Source organism: Haliotis rubra, unplaced genomic scaffold (assembly GCF_003918875.1).
Source record: "Haliotis rubra isolate DU_JTF1 unplaced genomic scaffold, ASM391887v1 Scf441, whole genome shotgun sequence".
Classification (NCBI taxonomy): Eukaryota; Metazoa; Mollusca; class Gastropoda; order Lepetellida; family Haliotidae; genus Haliotis; species Haliotis rubra.
The window spans coordinates 648,054-673,270 of NW_025767126.1; the positions used below are offsets into that span (position 1 = coordinate 648,054).

Genomic DNA, 25,217 nt, shown 5'->3' on the forward strand with positions numbered 1-25,217 from the left:
GTCAACAAATTCAGCGAGTTTGAACACCCGATTCCGTTAGTCACATCTTACAACAAGCATGGGTTGCTGAAGACCATTCCTAACTATTACAAATAGGATCAACGAAAAAGTATTGGAAATTTTGCTTATACACCATAATGCATAAATTTTTATAGAAAACATTGAGAAATAAGTTAAGCTGATTCTTGTCGGAAGAAAAACTTGCAGAACCATCAATACCCTCTCCACTTAACATGCTCAAGGAATTTAGACCTTTATCAGACACTGAAATTTTGAACTGGTCCCTAAATTCAATCTCATAGCATACATAGAGAATACTACACGAGGTCTCATTACATACGAATTATACGAAACGAGTGTCCTTCCTATGGTATCATATCAGATATCATAGGAAGGTCACAAGTTTTTATTATTTATTACCCACGTCTTACATGCATTAAATTGACCAAATAGCGTATTTTTGTTATTTTTCGGTTTCAAACCGAAACCGGTTTCATAAAGAGGTTGCGGAAGAGTTTTGTACTGTAGTACAATATTTGCATGTCGTCACGATGTAATGACGTCACTGCCTTGGTAACCGACGTCACGATGCATGTCAGTTGTCATCGCCTCGTACAGCCTCCTACAGTAAACTACTCCGTAGCACCCCGTTTCTTGGTTTGCAGTTGCTTCATTCGGCTAACATCACTGGCGGAAACATTGCGTTTACGTCTTTCGAAGGATATAATGTCTCAGTTTGACTCACAATTAAACAGCGACACGGCAACGTTCGCGATGTTTACATTCCCACAATGCATTTAAGTTGTAGAATGAATGAATTCACGTGTTTGTTATGAATGAAAAAATAGTTACGTTAGAATGTGACCTAATTGAGTGGTCATCGGTTATCCAATCAAATCGTAGAATCTCAGGTCAAGTCATTACGACACAGGTCAACGCGATACGACACTCGTGTGACGTACGAGATTAGTATGCAACTACCCATACGTTGACCACGTGGGTAATAAATAGATATATTAGACTAGAGCTTCGTGGATCAGACAAAGGTTTACTAGACCAGCTTCAGTTTGTTTGTTGTTTAAGCCTGCACACAGCAATATTCCAGCTATATGGCAGCAGTCTGTAAATAATCATGTCTGGACCAGACAATCCAGTGACCAACAGCATGAGCATCAGTCTACGCAATTAGGATATGATGAAATGTATGAACCAAGTCAGCTAGTTTGAACATCCGATTCTGTTAGTCACCTCTTATGAAAAGCATGGGTTGCTGAAGACCAATTCTAACCCAGATCTTGAGACTAGTGGTTTAAGCCACAGACTGTATTATTCCATACAAAAAGACTGTTTTCATACAGTGTTTGATTAAATATATACTTATACATGTAATAGAATATGCTATGAAAAAGAAGACCCACAAGGTTTTGTAGCTCACCTGATATATGAAATATTTTAGAAACGGCATTTAATTAAATAATGGTAGCATTACATTTTAAAACATTTTGAATACACTTGCTATAGTGAACTAAAAAAACCTCTAAGACAAGAAATGAAATTGGTCTAGACTATTCCCCTCATATACTAAAGTCAATTAACTGAAGGTTGATACAGATAACATCAAAACATGCCATTGCCAACTAATCTAGTCTGAGTTCGTAATCAATGAGCTACTAAGGTACCCCCATCACAGACAATTGGCAGGAGTGATTTTATCGATACACCAGAACAATTAACTGGCAAAAACATGACAAATACACAGACAATCACATGGCTTGCTGCACATCTTGGCTGAATCATGTCCCATTTGGTTTATCATCAAAGTACCTGAAGGTCAAGGTCGATGTCTGAAATCCTGCTTACATATATTTTTCTTACCACTGTACATAAACAGGCTTCACTGAATAATGAATGATTTCTTTAACTGCAAACAGTCAGATTTAACTGTTCAATACAAAATGCAGTAAGATTGTAAAAAGCAATCAGGAAGTTTACTTATATGAAACATGTGACAGATCTGTGTTTAGCAGATCACCTTCAATCTGATCACTGCTGCTTTGAATGTTTCATGGTCAGAGTTACCTCCCTTCCTCCATCAAGCTCCTAATGAGATTTACATGTCTCTTTTTTAAATTTGTTTATCTGATATAGATCCTGCCTTTTATGGGTCAGACCAAGTTTTTGTTGTGATTTTGGGATGAAGGAACTCAATGTGGACACAATTTTAAAAAATGAGAAATAGTATGAAAGAAATGTTTTTTCCAAAAACAAATTACATGTATTGTGCAATCAAAGTAATCAGTGACATGACAAGTAAACAATTATTAAAAGTATTTTATATTGATATTAATTGAAACCAAGACACCATATTAAACATTCAAGTTTTTTCCCTAGATTTTATCATTGCTATATGGCTGAAATATTGCCTTAAATGCATTAAATTTTAACTCATTCATTCACCCCTAACATTTTAAGCTAAAAGCCCCTAATTGGCAAACACTGAAAAAAGAATCTTTTTCTTCAATAAGGGGACTTCATAATCATATCTTATTCAATTAAATTCAGAGCCATTAAAACATATTTTCAGACTGCATTCATTTCAATAGTATGTCTAAATATTTAAACGTCTACTTATTTATTAGTCTTGGTATCAGTGAAATACAGGTTATCTCAATACGCTTACAAAGCCATTAAATTAGATAATGAGTCATCATATGAGCAATATATAATACCCTAAACTTGGAAATTACTGTTTCTGATTTTGAATGAAATTTGCTTCAAACTTTGGGTCAAAGATCAGGTCTTGATAAATCCTTGGGTAAATGAGAGGATTCCAAAAAATAAACCACACATAGACAATCACAGGCTGGCTGGCATTTTAGACACCTTCCATGAAACACAAGAGATTTTGTCTCAGAAATGGGAAACCAAGTTTTGTTTTCATGACACATTTTCCTCAAGATGTAATTTCTCCTTCCAGTGTTCACAGTGATCAAACTAAGACAAATTACTTATCACTCCTTATTTTAAAAGCCAAATTTAACTTTTAGAAAATAGTGATTGTGAGTGAGTGAGTGAGTTTAGTTTTACTCCACATTCAGTAATATCATGGCCATATGGCAGCGATCTGCAATTGGGATACAATGACTTTTTAGAAAATGAAATAATTGGTTCTTTAATATCACAAGTCAAGCAATTTGTTCAATTTCCATCAAAGAAAGTACCAATATACTTGTTAACTGATTGCTGAAACAAACGGCCTGAATGACTTGTTATTAAAGATAAGTCAGATATAAAGGTAAGATGACTAAGCTGATTAATGAAGCCAAACAAATAGAGATAATGTGACCACGGGGTAAGCACAGATCCATTTGCTATTTATAATGATACAACATCGTTTACCATGAGAGAATAAAGAAAACCACTTTTAATAACATAGGAACTGGTTAACCACTGTAGGTAATGATAGAAAAGACATATTTTCAATGTTCAAATTATCTTGAACATGTTTAAAAATTAAGAGAGAGTTTGCTCAAATGTCAAAAACACTTACAACAAATTCCTGTTATTACAGTTGGAAACATACAAGAAATCTGTTTGACATTTGGCATATTTCTTTTCAAGTAAATAGCATCCATTTTTAATACAAATTGTTGTCTTAACTGAAAAATACCAGATCCATTTCATTGTTTCAGTTTTAACATCATCATTTAATACAACCTTTTTGATATTTAAAACCGAACTGAGCATTCATTTTATGGCATAAGTCTTTAAATAATAGACCCCAGGCTACACAATCCAGTGATAGATATTATAAGCAACAATCTGCCTCACACCTTGACTAATGCTTAGTCTCTGAATATAAATAATTTTGATAGTAACAAATAAACCCATTTAAATTGAAAAGGAGCCCCAGAGAGATAACAGATTCAGAACCTGAGGAAATCTAGACTTGCTTCATTTAGGGCTTTAGCAGGGTGGGCTAGGCAGTGGGAAAATAATGTGATTCAGGGACTGTGAGACAGACTAGATGAGACCTTCAACATGGCTACTGAGCATGACCTTCTGGGTCATTAAGTGACCTGTTATGACCAGCATAGGTTACAAGGGACCATTTGTCACCAGGGATCCCAATAGGGTCACAATTAAGTCACCACATATAACTAGCAATAGGTCACTGGGAAGGTAACATATGTTGTATTTGGGATTACACTTTCTAAACGGCACTGTGTACTCATCGTCACTGGGAACATTTTCTATGCTAGGGGACCGTGAAGATCTGGGTTAGAGTTGGTCTTCAGCAACTCATGCTTGTCGTAAGAGGCAACTAACGGGATTGTGTGGTCAGGCTCGCTGACTTGGTTGACACGTCATCGTAGATAGATGCTCATGCTGTCGATCACCGGATTATTTGGTCCGAACTTAATCATTTGCAGACTGCTGCCATATAGCTGGAATATTGCTGAGTGCAGCATATAACAATAAACAAAGAAAACAAACAAATTCTACCCCAAGGGCTCCAGGGGTAACACCACTTTGGGTTTGAACAGTACTTCATTTATCCTCAAATTAATCAGATTCCATTCTTAAAAGAAAGCCTCAGGTAAATAAGGTAAATCACATCCTGGACATTTACCAAGTCAATGAAAGTCACAGCTGCAGGGATCAACCATGTTATTCCCTGCATAGGGTATGGGATGGTTGGAACTATGCTTCATACTTAATGAAATTTCACTAAGAAAAACATAAAAATAATTCCAAAATCAGTAACTTTTAATTTTCATAACCTTAACTAAAGGTATTAAGTGATGACACAAGTCAAAACTTTAAACTTTAAACTAATACTATCAACATTTTAGATGTCTGTCTGAACATGTCTCACTTTCTCCAAAATCTTTTAAGAAATTTGTTAACTGTTTCTGTTAATTTCAGCATTGTAAAATTTTTAATATGATTGTGAAGCTGTTGTAATTTAGAAATTATGACACCTACATATCGATGATGTTTGATCAGAACTATTTTCTTGATTTTTCGGATTTAAATCAACAAACACATGGGACGCTAAAAAAGTCGGCCTTAAAAAAAAAAATTGAACGCTATTATGAATTTTTAAATGCAGCGTATTAACGACCTTTAATTTCGACCCTTGCACACCTGACTGACTGACTGAGTTTGGTTTTACGCCGCCTTTAGCAATATTCCAGCAACATCACGGCGGGGGACACCAGAAATGGGCTTCACACATTGTACCCATGTGGGGATTCGAACCCGGGTCTTCGGCGTGACGAGCCAACGCTTTAACCATTAGGCTACCCCACCGCCCCCTTGCACACCTGAGACTCCTACAGAAGCTAATCCTTGCATTGCTAAGGGAAGCAACTCTTACAGTGCATTTCACAAAATTGCCACCCATGTGCCCCTGAATACCTCAAACATGTTGAATATTCAATATGGTGACATACCTCAGCAAAGACAAGTACAGCAGACTGGCCACGTGTGTTGAGGACTTCTGTTACGTGATAGCGTCGTGCCAGAACCACTGGTCCATCATGTCCTGGCCAAAAATGGCCTTTCTCGTTAGTGTGTGCCCCATCGTCTGAAATGGTAGAGAATGTGTCTAATTTAGGGAGGATTGTGATACTCTACTGATATATTTCTATTTCTATCAAATAACATTATACTATATATATCAGTGTTTCCGCTGCTGGCATTTTTTACAGCTGGACATTGTGACTGGCTAGCATTTCATATACCGGTCATTCATAAATTTTACCGGTCAAGTAATCATGCTTATCATTGTCCATGAGACTTTGCACCCTGACAACCTATCAGAAATGTAGAGGGTATCGCAAAGCGTCAATGTTGGTATTTTTTGCCTGGGGTTTTCCAAAAGTGGTATTTTTTTTATGTGACAACACCTCGAAGTCACTGGACCGCCTCCGTGGTGTAGTGGTTAGAACGTCCGCCGAGAGTGCGGAAGGTCGCGGGTTCGATCCCCGACCGCGTCATACCAAAAGACGTTAAAATATGGTACTTGTTGGTCCCTGCCTGGCGCTCGGCATTAATGGGTACAACAAGGACTGGTCGGCTCGGAGTCAGTATAATGTGTCTGAGTGGGGTATTAATGCTTCACTGCGGCATGGTAGCTCAGTGGGCTAGCACTATAAAACCAGCTTCAGTCTAGGCTAGTACAAGCAGCCACACATACACATACACACGCATGCACGTCGTCATATGAGCAAAATATTCTCAAGCACGACGTTAAACCCAATTCCACCACCACCTCGAAGTCATTGAGGAAAATAAAACTGACAGAGGTAATTAGAAAATTTAGTTTAAAATTTGCCGGACACGATGACCGACAGCCTTTGAAATTACCAGACATTCTAACTTTATACTGGTCAAAGTCCGGTATATACCGGATTACGGAAACACTGTATATATATTTTGGCATGCTTTAAAATAAAAATTCAAACACAAGGAGTAAGAAAACTGACTGGGTTTAGTTTTACGCCGCTTTTAGCAATATTCCAGCAATATCACGGCGGGGGACACCAGAAATGGGCTTAACACATTGTGCCCATGTGGGGAATAGAACCCGGGTCTTCGGCATGACAAGCGAACGCTTTAACCACTAGGCTACCCCACCACCCCACTAACAGATGGTAAAATACTTGCTGTTATGAGTTGAGAATACTACTCAGTTTTACCCTTCAAAATAATGGCATCAGTTGTAGGCTGATTCTGACTCAACTGCCTTCTAACCAGCTGAACATAACAGTGACAAATGGTCAATGGCGACTAACACAAAATAAGCACAGACATATTACCTGGAGTTTGTAAAACCTTGCCCCTGATGATTCTGTCATAGAGGTCCTGCAACCCCCCAGTCAGGTAGGCCCCGATGTGGGTTTTCGGGGGAGGCATGACACAGTCATGACTGGATCTGGGATATAGAAAATATCACCAAATTATCACAATGGCAGTTTATTCTAAATGGGAGCAATTGCACTAAATGATTGAGGAATCTGTTATTCAGGCCCTATTTTTGTTCACATTCAGTTTGGTGTTGGATACCAGGAATGGGCTTCACATGTACTCATGAGGCAAATCAAACCCAGGTCTTCAGTGTGACTGAAAACTGGGCAAGCCACATAACTACCCTATTGCACAGATGGGGTTTAATTCAGGGTTTAATGTGTGCATGTGTGACAGCTCATACTAGTCAGCAGGCATTGCCCTGATGCAGAAATCTTGCGTATTTGACACAATCTGTTTTGAAAATACTCAGGCTAAATTTGCTGTTAGGTTGATTTGATGCAGTGCATAAAGTAACATAAAGAGAAATGGTATAAATTGAAACTTTTTATCAATACATTCCTTATCATTTACATTGAGTCATCCATTCTTGCAAAGTCTTTAATTTTATAAATTCTATTTTAAATATGACCCTTTATGATATGCTTAGGACTCCCTTTAAGACAGAGAGGGTGATTGTGAGTTTAGTTTTACCCTGCTCTCAGCAATATTCCAGCCATATGGCAGCGGTCTGTAAATAATCGAGTCTGGGCCCAGACAATCCAGTGATCAACAGTATGAGCATCGATCTGCGCAATTGGAAACCGATGACATGTGTCAACAAAGTCAGCAAGCCTGACCACAGGTTTTACACAGACTTTTAAAAATGGGAGTCATGGTGACTCACAATATGTATTTTTGGGACTCATTTTCAATATTTGGGAGTCATGAAAATGTAATATTTCTTTGTGTTAATCATTCTCAGTATGTAACTGTGTATGTCACAGGTGGAGTCACCAAAGGAAACTACAGCATTGTTCAATGCAAACAGCCAGGATTACTGTCTCCTCTGAGTTCTCTGGAACAATCTGACAGCTCTGTAAAAGTCAAACTATCATCGAACAATATCATTTTTTAGCTTATCAAATCGATTTTGTTGAACTAAACTGTGAGGGCCACCCATAAAACTTGCATCAAGCTTGACTCGTATGATTATATTTTGAGAGTCATTTGCAAAATTGTTGCGTCAAATACGCAGGAATCACACGTCATGTAAAACCCTGTGACCACCCAATCCCGTCAGTCGCCTCTTACGACAAGCATGGGTTACTGAAGATCAATATTCTAACCCGGACCTTCATGGGTAAGACAGAGAGGGAATCAAGATTACTCCAATGTTTGGTAGCCAACCTAATGCTGATTATATGAATGCAATGCAATACAGTGCCAGAGCTACAGATAACTTTTGAGTTATGTTCTCGCTTGTCTTCATCTCATTTGGGTATCCTAATTTTCCTTTGAGTAACCAAAGATACTGTACCCACCTCACTCAAACTCAATAGGGTATGTTGCCATTTTCCATTACTTGTAAAAATATGATAAAGTTTAAATGTTGGTTGATGTGTTTGTTATTTATATTTGATCTGTGATATGAGAAACGATAAGAAAGACTGCAAATTGCCAAGTTCATGTGCTGAAATAGAACCTCTCAGTATACCTCAGTTATCTTACCTATAAGCTATTATTCAAGCTAAGATTTGACAATTTTGTATGCACGCATGTAAGATCAAATTTATTGAGTATTTACAAAGATTCTAGCGTACTTGTACACAACAGACTCAATAGGAATTGAGTTTTCACATAAATATTTGTGTAATTTATGCAGATACGCAGCTTATCGTACCTCTGCAATGCTGCAGTTTAACATGGCAAACTTTAACACTAAAAAACTGACTTCAACCCAACCAGTCCTTGTTCACTCCAATGAACTCACCATAAGTGAACGCTAAATCTTGTAATTGCTTGTGTATGATTCTTGTTTTACCTTGAAGGATGTATGCAAAATTTTATTCATAATGTTACTTCCTGTTTACACTGACACTGACAGCCATACAAGCTGTATTGCTGTGTCAGTAACTTCCTCAATATGAGAGGTGACATGAGTGTATGCTATACAGCAACATCATTTCTTAGCTTGCAAATTGATTCAAATAATATGATCATTAGGTGAGAAAGGTTTGTTATAAAAGACCAATGAATGTGAGGGGACAGTTTTTTGAAGTTGTTAATGACCCTGTGGTGATTACAAACGTCAGTTTTCATTGAACAACTTGTTGGTTTTGGAAAGTGATAACAAAGTGTCAAATAGATACAGACGTAAATTCATAGTTTGCTGTAGACTGTCAGTGTAGACACTTATCAAGGTTGAGAGTCTGAACATTCAGTCAAACTCTGACTTGTCACAACGCATTCAAGTTCAATGCAAATAGTTCAAGATTAGTATTATGAGAAACATTGCTTCTGCATTTAGTCATACTAGGGAATTCCCAGGTGGTGTTTGTTAATTATAAAGTAATCCATCAGTGTTTCATACATTTCAAGAAGTACATTAACAGTATTACAGATAACTTTTTGGGTCATTGAGTTATGTACCCGCTTGTCTTCATCTCAATTGGGTATCCTGATTTTCCTTTGAGTAACCAAACAAATTGTACTCACCTCACTCAAAATCTATTGGGTATTTTGCCATTTTCCATTAATTGTAAAAATATAATAAAGTTTAAATGTTAGTGTTTGTTGTTTATATTTGATCTGTAATATAAGAAACGATATGAAAGACTGCTAGTTGAGTGTTCATGTGCCGAAATAGAATCTCTCAATGTACCTCAGTTGCTTTATCTATCCACCGGTACGCAAGCTGAGATTTGACATTTTTGTGTGTATGCATGTACAATCAAATTTATTGAGTATTCACAAAAATACAAGCGTACTTGTACGCAACAGACGTAATAGGAATTGAGTTTTCACATAAATATTTGCATAATTTACGCAGATACGCAGCTTATCTGTACCTCTGGTATTATGAGTAATGCATGAACATTACATTGTTTCTTTCATATGCTTATAAACCCAAGTTTCATGGCCATGTGACCGACCCCTCGTTAAATAGGAAAACCGTACACAGCTTGTAAATGCCACTTATAAAAAAATTGATTCTATATTTCTGTCCTGTTCCAGATTAGTTCTATTTAATTTACTTGTCGCTTGGGTTAATATTACCCTACGATGTTGATGTATCAGGGTGTTATATTGAGTATACATGAAATATTACATGATAATTATCCCCGTAGGAGACTACCATGCCATTCATACGTAGATGGGTAATGGCAGAGAAAACCATGGTCTTTTCACCTGCAACTTCTTGAAATGACGACAAATTTGGATCGTCATTTACTGGACATTCCATGCTGATAAGCTTAACCTGTGCACCATAGGCTTGGAAATCAGACGTTCTAGTCTCGTACAATATATATTAACCCTGATCATTTTTGTTTCAGGATGTAGTTAAAATCTTTTGTTGACATTTTAGGATATAAAATCACGCGAATGGATGTAAACAATGCACCCATATAGAGCTTGAGTTGAGAACGCTAAATCATTGGCAAATTTATGTACCCAGATCTTAACAATGAGAATGTCACAGAATAGTTACACACGGATCAGGCTTGCAAAACATCACACAACTCTGCCTAGCGTCGCATCTACAAGTGAGTCTGTGAAACGCTAACCAAAGCGCCCGCCATTACTGCTGTCATCTCGCACTTTCTCGTATGCAAATTTGCACGTTTCCCTCAGGGGTCAGGTGGTGAAAAGGGCGTGTTCTGAGGACGATTGTAAACAAAACCGCATGCTCTCTGATGATTCCCCAGAATGATAGTGTTCCGGCAAGAGGAAGCACGAGGACACCATTGACAGTGCGCTCACAGTCCCATAAAGGAGACAGGTTAATGCAACAACTGCCTACAACGAATATTGTAGGACACTGCACAGTGGGGAATTCCAAGAGAGGGGCTTTCCCGAGCAAGGCAGAGTAGCAGCCGAGTCGCCGAGAAGCTTGTCAGGGCACGCAAAAATAGGATGCTGTGATTGGTAGCCTCGCTTTGAGGTGATGATGATGACATCATGCATCAAAACAGATTCCAATACTTATATTCACACATGTACAGCAGGCGCGAAAACGTGTAGACTTCAGCTTCGAAGCAATAGGTGAGTAGAATGATTGACTTGTCTCTGTTTTCTAGTCTTAGCTAATCGACATTGGGTTTAATGAGGAAATACTTCTATACGTCTCTCAGCAGTAAACAGTGGCTTGGGGTCTTGTGGGGAAAACGCAAGCAACGTGCCTGTCACGTTGGTTTGTTTATATTTGGTTTAGAACAGGTTCCTGGAGATAGTCTTGTGCGTCCGTGGGCGTCATTCATAACGTGAACGCTTTCGACACAGTGCTTCCTGTTATAGTAGACATCGAGTAGCAGAAATTCACCCTCTAGAGTCAAGTCGAGTGTAGACGAATGCTTCTCATTCATCGTACACTGTTCGAGAAATGAAAAGGTCACTGCGCAACGTTACACAACGGTTGGTCACCACTAAGCATATGCTATGACTGATGTGTCTCCTAACTGGTCTTTGTTTAACGAAATACTGGAAGTAAGCCAGCTGTTTATCAAGGATGGGTTTTCCTGCTTCTGGTGATATCGCACAGGTGGCCTGTCATAGGAAATATCATGAGAGTAAGACGCTAAATTAGTACATAGGTGGCCGACTTAAAAGACAGGGCTTTAGATCAATAGGACGAATCTGGAGTTAGATGGTGATAGGTCAACACGTCGAGTTACCGCCGCGCGAACTTTATGAAAAAAATATAACTTCGACAATAGTATGTGTCACCCATGGATCATCAGAGATAACCGAATCATGACTTTTGTTGACAATACTGTCACGGGTGTCGTCATTTTGTAAACATTTACCTTATCCATTACGTTTGGTGGCACAGCTGCTCAACTATCGTTTGTGGTTCTTTTTGTAGAGATATAATTATACAAGACACACAGCGTGACGATTTCAAATGGAATATGGATTTCAATAACCAAGACCCGATGGATGATGAGCCGACGTTTCCTGTGCCCGAGGTTAATGGGAGGAAGAGACCCCACAGTGGAAGTTTTGGGCCGTTCAGTACCAGTACCCCTCGATCTCAGAAAAGGGATAGCGGATATCTCACTGACACTTCACCAGCGTCTTATTCTGGGCACCAGCAGTTTACGTTTGAAGTCGCCACGAGAGGACGGTTACAACCGGGGAGTTTACGTGGCGCGGTTGGGGGATCGGAGTCGGACACCGCAGAGGGGTGTTCCCCATTTGAACCAATTCTTTTGGAGAACGAGGACGAAGACAATGACTCAGCTTTTCGCGATAGCCCGTTTTCACCTGGCCCAGAGGAATCGGAATTAACCGAAGAAGACAATTCATCTGTGCAAATATATAGACCTCGTTCCGATGCTTTCAGACATGTAGACCCAGCTCCACCCGTCCAAGGGAGGGTGGTGCCGTTTTCAATGCCTATTCCTATGAGAATGCTTGGGTCTCACGGAAGGACGGTCGGAACCCAGACTCCCCATGAACATTGTCGTCTGCTCATTCAGTATCTGGAAACACCCCTGCCATTGAGTGCCCGAGGTAAGATATACTTGTCCTGATACTTTTTCATAGACAGAAATATTGTAACCAAGATCCATCCCGTTTTAATGTTTTAGATACGAGTTATATATTTAGAACCTGATTCATCTTAGAGTATTTAATGTTAGTATAGTTTTTAATTATTCACAACAGTTCTTATTCCTGCTATTTGAGATTGGGAATTGTCACACGTAATCCTAAGGTGTATCCGGTTTCCGATATGTTTATAATTACCTATGTGGACACTATGGTAAGAATAACGATATTTATGTGCGATACTAACAGATAGCACATCATATTATTTGATGGCTAGAGAGAATATGTACTTTGAGCTTTGTCTACCTTGACCCAGTGGGCTAGATATCTCTGCTCTATATACATCAGCCGCGACAGGCGGTTGCCATCGCCTCAAGTGCTACTTCCAGATTTGTGAAGGTTTTCCTTAAGCGAATAGATTGCGATGCACGGCTAAAAAACGCAAACCCCCGAACATAAGAGCTGTCTGGTTTATTATCTAATGTGCTAAAATTGTGTCACGCGATCAATATTTGTATAGAGAATTCCGTCAGCAAGTAGAAGCCTTAGCAACAGCCATACTGACACCCTTAACCCGCATTGGGAGACATTTTCTGTACTTGATTAGGTTCGGTCGTCGCTGTAGGGGTCAGTTTGTGGGAAGTGTTTTTCTTTCAGTGTGAAAGTTATGGGAAGCCAGACGTATTGCGTAATTTCATTGTTCTGCAAGTATGCGTTAGAGGGAAAAAAAAGTTGTTGCTTAAGGGAGATAACTCGATTCGCTCTATTGCTTAATCGCGCTTCCTCTTGGTGTGAACGCGAACTCGATAGTATTGCACAGAAATGTTAAGAAAAATAATATTACAACTTGTATGAGTAAAATACAGAATTATGATTGATGACAATTCAACATGCGAAAAAAAAATATATTAAAAAATACGAACATGACAATGAAAAGTTTATTACCATTAATCATGCCCTATTTATATCCAGTCGCCTTCTTGAATGTTCGAACAGTGGGCCAGAATGATCTAGCTTATATTTTGACATGTAAACTGGCGTCACTTTGATATGAATATATCTAATGGAGCAATATGAATTATGAAAAACTAAGAACGTCGTCTATTTAGACAATAAACGTAAATATAAAACTTTTCTAGACATGAAACCTTCCGGTCATTCGCTGTGTGCGGAAGTATCTGCAGTTAACGGCTGCCTAGAGAACTTGTTTTTATCGTGTGTTGAACAACTAGGATTACATATGCAAGGAGAAAGCTGAGTTCCGCGCGACGCGGTTCACAGTGAAGTATCATCACGAAACGCGTAATGTCCACGTTCGGAGATAATGGCTTCGCTAAATCGGCCATTACCCAATGAAAGGAAACTACTTGAAGAGTAATCGACTTTATATCGTTTATGTTATTTCGGTTTCGGCTATTCTTTGCTTGATACTCTTATATTAAATACATCTGTAAAATCGTAATACAAGTTAGATGTATACGGCCAGTACATACTGTGTATTTAAAATGTTTACACAAGGTAGCGATGAATTTCATTGCTTCTTTTGAGAGGATATAAAACGTATAACATATGTTACTTTATACTAAGAACAGATTGGAACGATCAAGATTACGTGTAGTTTGATTGCTGTTTTGAGAAAAGACGATACAAAGAAATTTGTATTTCAATCGTTTACACAAAGACAAGATTGGAATATGCTAACTAAGTTCGACTGCAGTTTCTTTTCAGGAAAGGCGATACAATGTACTTTATAATGCAACCAGTGTTAATTATGTGTACTTGTCGTGACATTTAGCGATAATTACAATTATATTTTGCTTATTGTTGAATGTTAGTGAACGTGTTTACGTCCTGCTGTGGGTTAGTCTTTTTTTCTGTGAAACAATGAGTTGTTAAACGTAGGTCCCCTGGCTCGGATTATGTTCAATGAGTTATGAGTGAGTGAGTGAGTTTAGTAATACATCGCTTTTAGCAATATTCCAGCAATATCACAGCAGGGGATACCACAAATGGGCTTCACACATTGTACCCATGTAGAGAATCGAACCCGGGTCTTCAGCGTGACGAGCTAACGCTTTTACCGCTAGGCTACCCCACCGCCCCAGTGAAGGTTATGAAACAACCCGAAATATGCAGAGAAAAATAGTGGTTGATCATTTTCAAACCGTTTAAAAGGGTTTTATCTTTAAACTTCAATGAATGCGTTATTATGATGTATTTTCAAGTTAACTGTCTATATGATAATGACAAAACGGAATTGTCAAACATTGGATTAATGCGCTCAACTTGAACCTGTGATTACTGCTGTTTGGGTTATAGGTTTAAAACGATCATTAATGCAAATAATAACATTCAGTGGTTAATTATGACTTAATATACGTGTTATTATTGTAGGACACGTGACTGTTATTAGTTTCGATTGTTAGATACTCTGGACGTCACGTGTCTCATTGGCCCAGTGCCAGTCTGTTGTTGTCTACGCAATGAAGTGTTTTGACACAATTAAGTGGTGTTATGTAGGGACCGTTGTCGCCTTGAAATCTGTGATACCGTATCGTAGCTTGAGCAAATATTGACAAGCCACACTGATAAGAAGTAAGATATATTTATAGACCACGCGCTTTATCGCAATTCGATCCACGGTGGGGCGTGCATTTGATAAACACTAGGATTGTTTTGTTGGCAACACAGATTTGAGTCGACTACACAACTCAGCGTCAACGTGTTCTTTTCAATATTTTAATACCCGCTTACATTGTGCGTTGATTATTCGGTTTATACTAATAGTTTTGGGGGAAAAAAGCCAGGATAACTGGGGAAATAATCTGTTAGTAGCGGCGGAAAACAACCGCACTTACAAAACTTGTCAATTCAATTCAATTGTCACTGCCAAATTAGGCCACGCCCGTGTTTTGGACGGCGGTGACCCAACAGCCCGCATTCGTTGGGTCACGGTCCATATAGGCTCGCCTCGTCAGCGCTAAAAATAGCTTCCGTCTGCAAGCGCGCGCCATACGCGAGTTGTGCAGGCGCGATTTGCCTGCTGCCTGTCACGACAGTTCGCCTGACCTTGAAATGTCTTGAAACTGATGTTTATTTCGACATTGTGTTCATTTGACATTTCATGCATGACATTTGTTTTGACGGTGCAGTGATAACAGGTCCACGCTGAAAGACGATGCACAATGATTTGGAGTCGTTACGTGCTGTTTTGTTGTAACAGAGACCACATAATATATCTATTACATGGTCTCTGGTTGTAAAGCTAGAGGTTTACAATTATGAACATTTTGTAGGTTGTCCAGATGATTCTGCCGTCATTCATCACCAGCTTCCAGTGTTTATTCTAAACATATAAAGTTATATCTACTTCTTTCCAGAATATTTTCTTCTAAATTTCATGTATTCCGCTTTGCGGGGGGATACGCGCTTGCTCTACCTGCAGTGGCCTATATGTTTACATTGTTATGTTGCAATGTTAATCGTTTTACAAGTATACAATGTGAACGCTGAATGCTTTCCGTCTCAGCTCAATGGCAAACAGAATTGACTTTACCCCAAACGTAATCAAGCTTGTTCAGCGAGCGAAAATAACTGTTTGGAAAAGAAATTCTGCCAGAAAGCTATATTGCCGTCGTGTGTGGAGCTCTGGAACAGCTGGTGCTCTGCAAGGAGCTCTCGTGGCGTGGCGTGAGAACGTAGTAGCCTAGAACTGTACAGTTGTAAACACACTGACGAGCTTGTGCATATACTAAGAATAGCGCGCAATGGTTGCTCAAATGCAATGAATTTGATTCAGGGGCTGGTGAATACATGCTTCTGTAATGAATAGCGTGCGAGGCGAAACATTCTCTTCGTTTAACTGAAATGTTTACATTTCAAAACAGTTATTATTACATGTCGGGGGAACCTGAACTAACCAGATGCAGGAAATAGTGGACGATTTTCTTCGAATAATATACCCAGAAGCTTAACAAATGAACTTCAGTTGATTATTGTGACTAACTACTACGAGCAGACAGGCAGGTATTCTTAGACAAATAGGGCGGTGGGGTAGCTTAGCTAGTGGTTAAAGTGTTCGCTCGTCACGCCGAAGACCCGGGTTCTATTCCCCACATGGGTACAACGTGTGAAGCCCTTTTCTAGTGTCCCCCACCATGATATTGTAGAAATGCTTTTTGAATAAAATATCCTTTTTTTTCACCCGTTGACCATGTGTCTTCCTGTTTCTGCGTATTCTTGTTTCATTGTCATGTCACATGTCATCTGTAGCTGTATTCATAATGACTTCAAGTTGAATTTCAAATAATATAAAACTGTACAATTATTATATATCGTTGTTGAGTTCATTTGCCAATTGCGTGTATGATTAAAATATCTCATAAAAAATACCATTTTGGCTTGATGTTATGACCCATCTGCACGTGCATGATTATAATTTATTCATTTAACAAGGTTTGATGATATCGTATTCTTACACGAGCTCCGCTTGTTAAGGCAGAGTTGTGAATTATCAGTCTAACACGATGTTCATAGTAAATCACTTGAGGTCCAATGAGCTCTTATTTGCGCTTCCATTATAGATGCGATAAATCCATCTTTCAGTGATAACTTTCTTTTTATGAGCTAATTTAGCGTCGAGTGTTCATTGATTTGTGATATTAAACAATTTGTCAATTCATTTAAGTAAATAATTACAATGCGAGGACTTTTTAAAGGTCAACGGCTATTTCACATGTTAAACTTCGATTTCATGGGTTTTGATCGGCTGTATAACATTCATATTTCATCTATCAGTCGCGTGGCACGCATTCTGTTACATAGCATTAAACCTAATATCAAACTCATTACGCCAACAGAGAACCCTCATTAGCCTAGACGCCCTTTTTTTGCAACTATTGCATTACACCGGCAGGGTGAGTGAGTGAGTGAGTTTAGTTTTACGCCGCCTTTTAGCAATATTACAGCAATATCGCGGTTGGAGACACCAAAAATGGGCTTCACACGTTGTACGCATGTAGGAAATCGAACCCGGGTCTTCGGCGTGACGAGCGAACGCTTTAGCCACTAGGCTACCCCACCGCCAAATTAAACAGGAAGGATGTTTCTCTGTATCACTTCATCGAAACTTCGTTTATCGGTACAATATTTCTTTGACCTACGGATAAACGGTGCGGTTACAGTGTGCCATGAAGATATACCAATGCGCAAGGTATCATATATTCTGATTAACGATAGTTTAACAAATGTATGTCTACTTGGAAATCGAAACCGGAATCGAACCCATAAGAGGTAAAAACTGGGCAACCTGATCACCTCTCAATGGCACCGGGTATCCCGAAAGAGCAGCGCACCGACTGACGCAAACCTGTTCAGCGAGATGTTAGTTTTTAATGTTTACGTAATGACTCGTGTAGTAACGTACCAGAGACACAAATAACTATTTATTGCTCGGGCAAGCATACCATTAAATCACCCATTCACATGTATGTATAGCGGTGCAACATATTGTTGTTCGATGTTTATGTATGTTATGTATAGATCTAAATCACGCGTGGTTCACTGACCCCAGAGCCATATTTAGAGTATATTACAACACGTCAGAGTATATTTGAGTGTTTGTTATGAACAGCCCGACAACTTTAATTGCGCATTGCCAAAATGGTAAGGGCTAACTGAGGCGATTCTTACGAAAATCTTGTTAACTTGACTTAACTTGATTGAGAACACTCGAATGCATTTCAAGTTATCCGTAGTGACACATTTGCAATGTTATATCATGAATTCAACCACTGACACTGGTTTATATATAGTGGTATCAGTTCACATGTACGCAATTTATGGGCGTGACGTAAAATTGCCTTGACTGTGACTAAGTGTTTACAATAGTCCCATATCGGGCGATTAGAGGTGACATCAGCGTCTATACAAGTCTTATTTTGACGTTTGAAGTTAGTGATTTAGTTCGTCTTTAAGACTTTGATCGAGACAGGTCTTATAAGCATTTTCGCTTCTTCTACTGAATGTTCATAGAGTCTAATCATGATCAGTGCAGGTGTGTTTTGTGAACAACAGTTATTTCCCTTTGTTTATAACATTATCGACTTGACTTATACATTTTTGTAATTTATTTTACGCGTGGCGTCCTTTTGTCATTTCTTGATGCCTTAGCCTTCCTGATTCATTAAAACGCATCGCTGGCACAAAGAGTATTTCTTTATATTGATATGAAGACCGTTTAGAAAGTCGTGCATCTTCTGAATTAAGGTGACTGATGAGAGTTATTTCCCCTTGCAGGTCCAGTTCACAGGCGACAGCGACACTATTCAGAGGGGGAGGACCCTCAGGAGGCTGAATCTGACAATGCCCCACTGCCAGACATTGTCCCCATCCCCCGGGATCGCTCAGTGTCCCTCCCTGACGTCCAAGCGCTCAGACAGCAACGTGAAATTGAAATGGGGAGAGAACTCCGAAGGATCAGTGACGAGTTTAACACAACCCACGGATCAAGGAGGCGACTGGTAAGCATACTTTGACTTCTAGTTAATTGTCACTGTTTGCGTGTGTGAATGCTACGGTGGAGGCATCGGGAACGTACCCTAACATACACTACTCAAAAACAGATGCGGGTATTTCATATTACCACCCGTGAAGATCGGGTTAGAACTGGTCTTCAGTAACCCATGCTTGGCGACTAACGGGATCGGGTGGTCAGGCTCGCGGACTTGGTTGACACATGTCATCGGTTTCCAATTGCGTAGATCGATGATCGTGATGTTGATCACCGGGTTGTTTGGTCTCGACTCGATTATTTACAGACCGCTGCCATATAGCTGGAATATTGCTGAGTGCAGGGTTAAACGAACAAACAAATTACATAACTACCACAGGTAACCTGTTGGGGGAAGGTCGGAGGTACTGCACGGATGCAGATTTACAGCAAATAAATTGTCTCTGAAACCAAAAACGCACATTGTTGTGTGACGGTTTTTAATTTGTTTTGAACAATAAATTGAGAGAAAAGAAAGTGAAACGGTATCTCGTCTTGCAGGTGAAAAACGTCTAGTCTCATCCCCCCTCTCACTGATTTATGACCCGTGAACATCCCGGTTAGAATTGATCTTCAGTAACCCATGCTTGTCGTAAGAGGCCACTAACGGGATCGGGTGGTCAGGCTCGCTGACTTGGTTGACACATGTCATCGGTTCCCAATTGCGTAGGTCGATGCTCATGCTGTTGATCACTGGATTGTCTGGTCCAGACTTGATTATTTACAGACCGCTGGAATATTGCGGCGAAAACCTAAACTTACTCGCTGACAGATTTATGCATACATCTAAAACCAGTTTATATGTCCGAACACACTTCATATACCGTTATGCTGCATGTACTTGCAATTAGATGGTGTAAGCAAGGACATTAATGACATCATTCTTCATCATCCTCCACGTGGAACTTTGGACTCGGTGTACGGATGTTTATCAACCGGTAATAATTCGGAAGTGTCGACTTCTCTGTGTACACGTGGCCACTTATAGACCTGATATCACCCATGCGTCGAGAACCTCCTTCCTCCAGTTTCCTTAAGCCCATACATGTCTATTTATGTCACTGCGGAAATAATTAGAACAACACCCTGTACGTGATTCAGCCACAGTTACTTGCTTGTTTATATCTTTTCAAATTAAGAACGCACGTTTCGTTTTAAGGCGATCATAAATGCAAAGGCGTGAATGTGTCAGCAGAGAGGCGTTATATCGGGCTACACGAAGTCGCCTTGTAGCCCGTCTGGTGAATACGTTAGTCTAACGCTTTGAGCTTGTGTGAGTGTGTTGGGTTTTACGCCGGTTTTGAGCAATATCCCAGCATGTGTATATCACGACCGCGCCCGGGCCTTGGGCGCGAGGAGCGAACGCTTTAACCACTGGGCTACCCCACAGTGCTTGTGTGAACTTGTCATATGGAATGTACACATGGTATTTCCTCGTTAGTCCGTCCTGGAGCGTTCAAATTGAAATTTTCTAAATTGACACAATATCAATTACAAATAATGGGCAAATAGCAACGTTACTTGGTGATATAAGCGTATCAGTACGTCAGTAATTGTTTGGTATAACCGGATTGTCTGAGGACGGATTATCGAGGTTTGACTCTACGCAAACAGCGACGCGGGTCGCAGACAATTACCACTTTGGTTATTAAGTTGACATGTCTGGCCAATCTGAGATTCAATCTATGATCACCGAATCCTGACAGACCAAGCGGCGCAACTTAGCGCATTGAATTGCGAAGCCACTTAGTCACGAGTGTTTGTCTCCCAGAAGTTTTATCAAACCTCTCCAGTCCATTATAGTGGCGCATTGTGACTCAAAGTCGAAGTTAATTACTTACTGCGCTGAAACATTGATGATCGATAGCAATAACAGAATCTAGAAAGAGAAATCAAATGGTACAATACGACCCCCTTTAGTACTTTTGCGCTTTTAAATTCACACAGTGTTGAAGTAAGTTTAGAATAATAATAAATATTTAAGTATCTCTATTATGTCAGATGGTGCCGTTGACGTTTATTGTATTCACGTGTCCGTCATCCGTTAAGATGGGAGGATATTTTCATTGTACACTGTATGTCAGATGCCTGTTAACGATATCTGTTCCTAAGAACTATTTACGTAAAGGAAGGTATTGTTTGTGATCTTTCTTTGTGTATAGTAATTGAGGCGATGCAGTATTGTATACACAATATATTTATGTTGCTCTATACACGGGTTAAAAATAGTGATACAAATCGTCAATGTTTTAGGAGACATCTGCCAAGCTTGAGTCAATTTCACTGTGAATCCCTTTACTCTTAAACCGCCACAAACGCATAACAAATTAGATAGGAAATTGCTGATCCCCTCGTAGGAATCTTGAACAGGTTTGCACCGAGTAACTTTTTCCTACTCAGGAGCCAGTCACGGGGGTCACTTGGTGCATTCGTGTCCTATTTGCAAATTAATTTAGCCATGTTTCTGCGTCGTGATAAATCGTTTTAATAGTCGTGCGCATAGCCTCTACGTGCGTGATATTTACTAATCTGTTTTTGAATTTGTGGGTAGTTAAATGATTTATTTGAAATGTAAGCGTGTTGTTTCTTAATAGCGTTATGTTGGTATGATATGATGATAGCTGTGTCTGCCGTTATTTAGCTCTGTTTAAGTGCCGCGAGTTTTGCATGTTAGCGGACGCACACATATGAAACTGTCAGGAATGTCATGTCTGTACATTAACAATGGGGTGGTGGGGTAGCCTAGTGGTTAAAGCGTTCGCGCGTCACACTGAAGACCCGGGTTCGATTCCCCACATGGGTGCAGTGTGTGAAGCCCATTTCTGGTGTCCCCCGCCGTGACATTGCTTGAATAGTGCTAAAACGGCGTTAAACAAACCTCACTCACTTTAACGAAACTGTCCATGTTAAGCATGCACAGATAGGAAGGCTTATGTAGAAGTGTTTGGATATGAATCAAAGTGCTCGCAATTTAATCGTCGTGAAAAACACACCGAGTTGATTCAAAATGTTTTTCAAGGGCCGATGAGGTAGCCTAGTGGTTAAAGCGTTCGCTCGTCGCACTAAAGAACCGGGTTCGATTCCTAAGATGGGTATTATGTGTGAAGCTCATTGCTGGTTTCTTCCGCAATGATATTGCTAAAAGCACCGTAAAACCCTCTCACTGATAATGTTTAGCCGTTGTTTGGTATGGTGACCAATAAGAAGTCTACTTTGTATTCAGTGCGGGGATGTCATTTCACGTGAAAAGCACTTCCGTGTCAATATCGTAAAATCGACCGTAGTTACGACTGTGGTAGAGTTCAATGAATCAACACAGAACCCTATTGTCGTAATGATGAGACAGAGTTGTGATATGAAGTGAATCGGTTAACTGACCCATTTGTATCCCCGGCTTCCATTCCCTATACATGCATTGAACTTTTTGTAAGATCAATTTATTGTGTCTTCCAACGGCACATAGCTAGGGTATGCTGCAAAACGGCGTAAAACTGTATTCACTCAAGCAAGTGTAGTTACGGTACCCCAACGGAGAACTACCACCAATATACCCTCAGAGATTCTGAGATTCAAGTGTAAACATTAAACTAAACTTCAACTTTCCCTTTTTGCAGTATCCGGTGGCCGAGAATTTCGAAGGCGAGGCTGCCTCTTTCCCTGGAGCAAGGCCGGCGTACATGAGCGTATGGACGAGTTTACGGAGCCTCTTTTTCGGATCTATGGAAACGAGGACAGACACGGAAGATCCGTCTGGACCCAGTTGAGGTCGGAGCAATCTTGTTTGAAACCGGGATTGTCCGGAACTTTGTGAAAGGGGTGCTATGCAATGACTATTGAAATGGACTATTTTTGTATGGAACTTTTTTGACGATTTACAATGGAGTACCTTTCGCGGTTTCCCGAGGCGCTGTCACAGATCTCATACACCGGAAGTGTGCCCTTACGTCATCACCGGAAATGGGTACCATGTGGCTCCGCCATTGATGTACATAGTGCCGAAAGTGTTCGATTCATCACCATCGTTACCATTTTGTTGTTGAATACGTTTGGACTTTGAAAAAGACATGATTTGGCAGTTGACGCACGCACAGGACTCGGCATGTTTAAAAGTTTTGTATTTTTGGACACATGTTCAAGATTTTGGTTTCATTTTAAGACATATCTTTCTCATCCCATTAACCGTTGTGGGCATTAAAATAAGAGACGAAGCATTATATTCATGTAGATTTGTAATTCGGACGTTTCCAAATCGGTCAACTCATCCGTATTTTCATGTAAACATTTGGAATCTGATCATACGAAATCATATCATCAGCGAATGAGTGCTAGCTAGAAAAACTATATTTTAAAATTCTAGTCAAAAGGTATGGCTTCCAGTGGTATTATTGAGATTGTCGGCATAATATTGTTTATGTTGAGAGGACCAGCTATTTCTTTCATAACACATCGTCATTAAGGTTTTCCTTGTAGAACAGGGGAACAGTTTGGACAGGTTTGTCTGTGTGGGATAACCTTAGAACGAGTTTCATGCTGATACCAATTTACCCAGCGACGGTGCAATGAATCTTGGCTCACGAGTTTGATTTTGTCATACAAATGCTTATCAATCCATATTTGGTTATCTGTTATGTTTTATTCATCAACATCAATGAGTGCTCATCTAGTCTCAAACCAAGCCTTACATTAAGACTTCTTTCACATGGAACCAGACTGGAAACTTGTCAAGAGGATAATTTTTTGCATTTGATCTTTGTGCAGACAGTAGCCTTATCTATTTCATCAAATGCAACGTCCGCTACGGCTCAACAAAACTAGTTTAAGCATACAAATTTATATATTTAAGTGTCATGTTCTTAGATACATGCAGAGGGGTTTCAGTAGAGGGAGCCCAGTCCCTGCAATTCCCTTGTAGGTTTGTCAGTACAATGCGCATGCTCACGGGTTTCTCCAAAATGGTGAATGGTGCGTCACGAAGGGCTTTCTTACGCCGTGATATCACCAGAATACATTTGTTTCTAATCGGCGTTACTGTCTCACCTTTTCCCCGTCTTTGAGCCTAACGATTTAAAAAAAAAAAATTAACCCAGGTTCAAGTCGATTTAGTTGAAAATGGCCAAAGATCTAAAGCATATTTTTAAGGAGTAGGTCAGTCAACAAAAGGCAGAAAATTAATACATGAAAATTAACTTTTTCGGCATACTTTAGTAAAGGAACAATAAATCTTCCATTAAAAATCACACAATGGTGACCTTCCAGGGGGCCAAATTATGTTCACACTTCAAAAGAAAATATATCTGATTGATGTGTAAAAATAACCCATTTAGATATCGCTCACGATGAGAGACATATATTACTTTGCATAGCTTAAATGCCATTGTGATTCAAGCTCTGTTCTTTGGTTTTGACCCCAATGCCTGTGAGATGTGACACACGAATGCTGCAATACCAGGAAAGAGAGCTAGCTCGGAATGTTTATGTATATGACCATAGACTAGGATGAATTGCTCAATAGCGTCTTTTTAGCATATACATACTCCAAACATTCCATGAATATATACAGAATTTTAGGTTTGTGCTAGATCCATTTTTTTTCAACAAGATTTACAAATTGTATAGTTATATTCCAGCGTTTCAGGTCACTATTTTGCGTTTTAACGTTTTGTTCCATCAACTACAAGAACTGTTCCATCAAATACAAGAATCAATTTTTGCTTAAGTTAATTTCTACACATGTATTTTTGAAGCCCTATTGCTTTTTATCACAGTAATCCCGAGGAAAGATCAAAGCCGTAGTTTGGGTGGTTACAGTGACACCTCGTTTATATGGACAACGGATTAACGACGTGTCATTGTATTTGCTACGAAATGTGTGTGCCAAATGTTAGTAGATGCCAATCACCATAGCAACAATGATGAACGTACCATAATACTTATGCTTGTTTCGTGCAACCAAATCCCCCATGAAAAAGGTTAATATCCCCTCAGCCGAGAACACGAATCGAGATTGTGGAAAGGACTTTTTTCACCTGGAAGAGTTTCTGTCGCACCTGTGATGGCCATGAGCCGTTCACAGTTTGTTGTGAGATTTTTTGAAGTGCCT

General features: G+C 39.6%; 2 protein-coding genes across 3 annotated transcripts in view; one reads left to right on the forward strand and one right to left on the reverse strand.

The window, feature by feature from the left end:
- LOC124289450 (dual specificity tyrosine-phosphorylation-regulated kinase 2-like) overlaps positions 1-10,815 on the reverse strand; it is a 45,826-nt gene extending 35,011 nt beyond the window's left edge. The window contains exons 1-3 of the mRNA XM_046726067.1: positions 10,512-10,815; positions 6,828-6,943; positions 5,460-5,593 (exon numbers count right to left, since the gene is read on the reverse strand). Coding sequence (XP_046582023.1) covers positions 5,460-5,593; positions 6,828-6,943; positions 10,512-10,531 — 270 coding nt within the window. The 5' untranslated portion in view covers positions 10,532-10,815. The remainder of the gene's footprint in view (positions 1-5,459; positions 5,594-6,827; positions 6,944-10,511) is intronic.
- Positions 10,816-10,874: 59 nt separating this feature from the next.
- LOC124289452 lies at positions 10,875-23,928 on the forward strand. Of its 2 annotated transcripts, XM_046726069.1 has the most exons (4): positions 10,875-11,061; positions 11,882-12,531; positions 18,865-19,088; positions 22,732-23,928. In XM_046726069.1, exons 1-4 carry the CDS (start codon positions 10,964-10,966, stop codon positions 22,879-22,881), a joined length of 1,122 nt encoding a protein of 373 aa, XP_046582025.1. In that variant the 5' UTR covers positions 10,875-10,963; the 3' UTR covers positions 22,882-23,928. The 2 variants fall into 2 exon arrangements, with proteins under 2 accessions (XP_046582025.1, XP_046582026.1); XM_046726070.1 differs by lacking the exons at positions 10,875-11,061; positions 11,882-12,531 and adding an exon at positions 18,542-18,622.
- Positions 23,929-25,217: the final 1,289 nt, after the last annotated feature.

Excerpts from the sequence above, each read along its gene's own strand:
- LOC124289452 (XM_046726069.1), top strand. The coding sequence starts at position 10,964 with ATGATGATGACATCATGCATCAAAACAGATTCCAATACTTATATTCAC. Across the intron at positions 11,062-11,881 it reads CTTCAGCTTCGAAGCAATAG|AGATATAATTATACAAGACA; the intron begins GTGAGTAGAATG and ends TTCTTTTTGTAG. Across the intron at positions 12,532-18,864 it reads CCTGCCATTGAGTGCCCGAG|GTCCAGTTCACAGGCGACAG; the intron begins GTAAGATATACT and ends TTCCCCTTGCAG.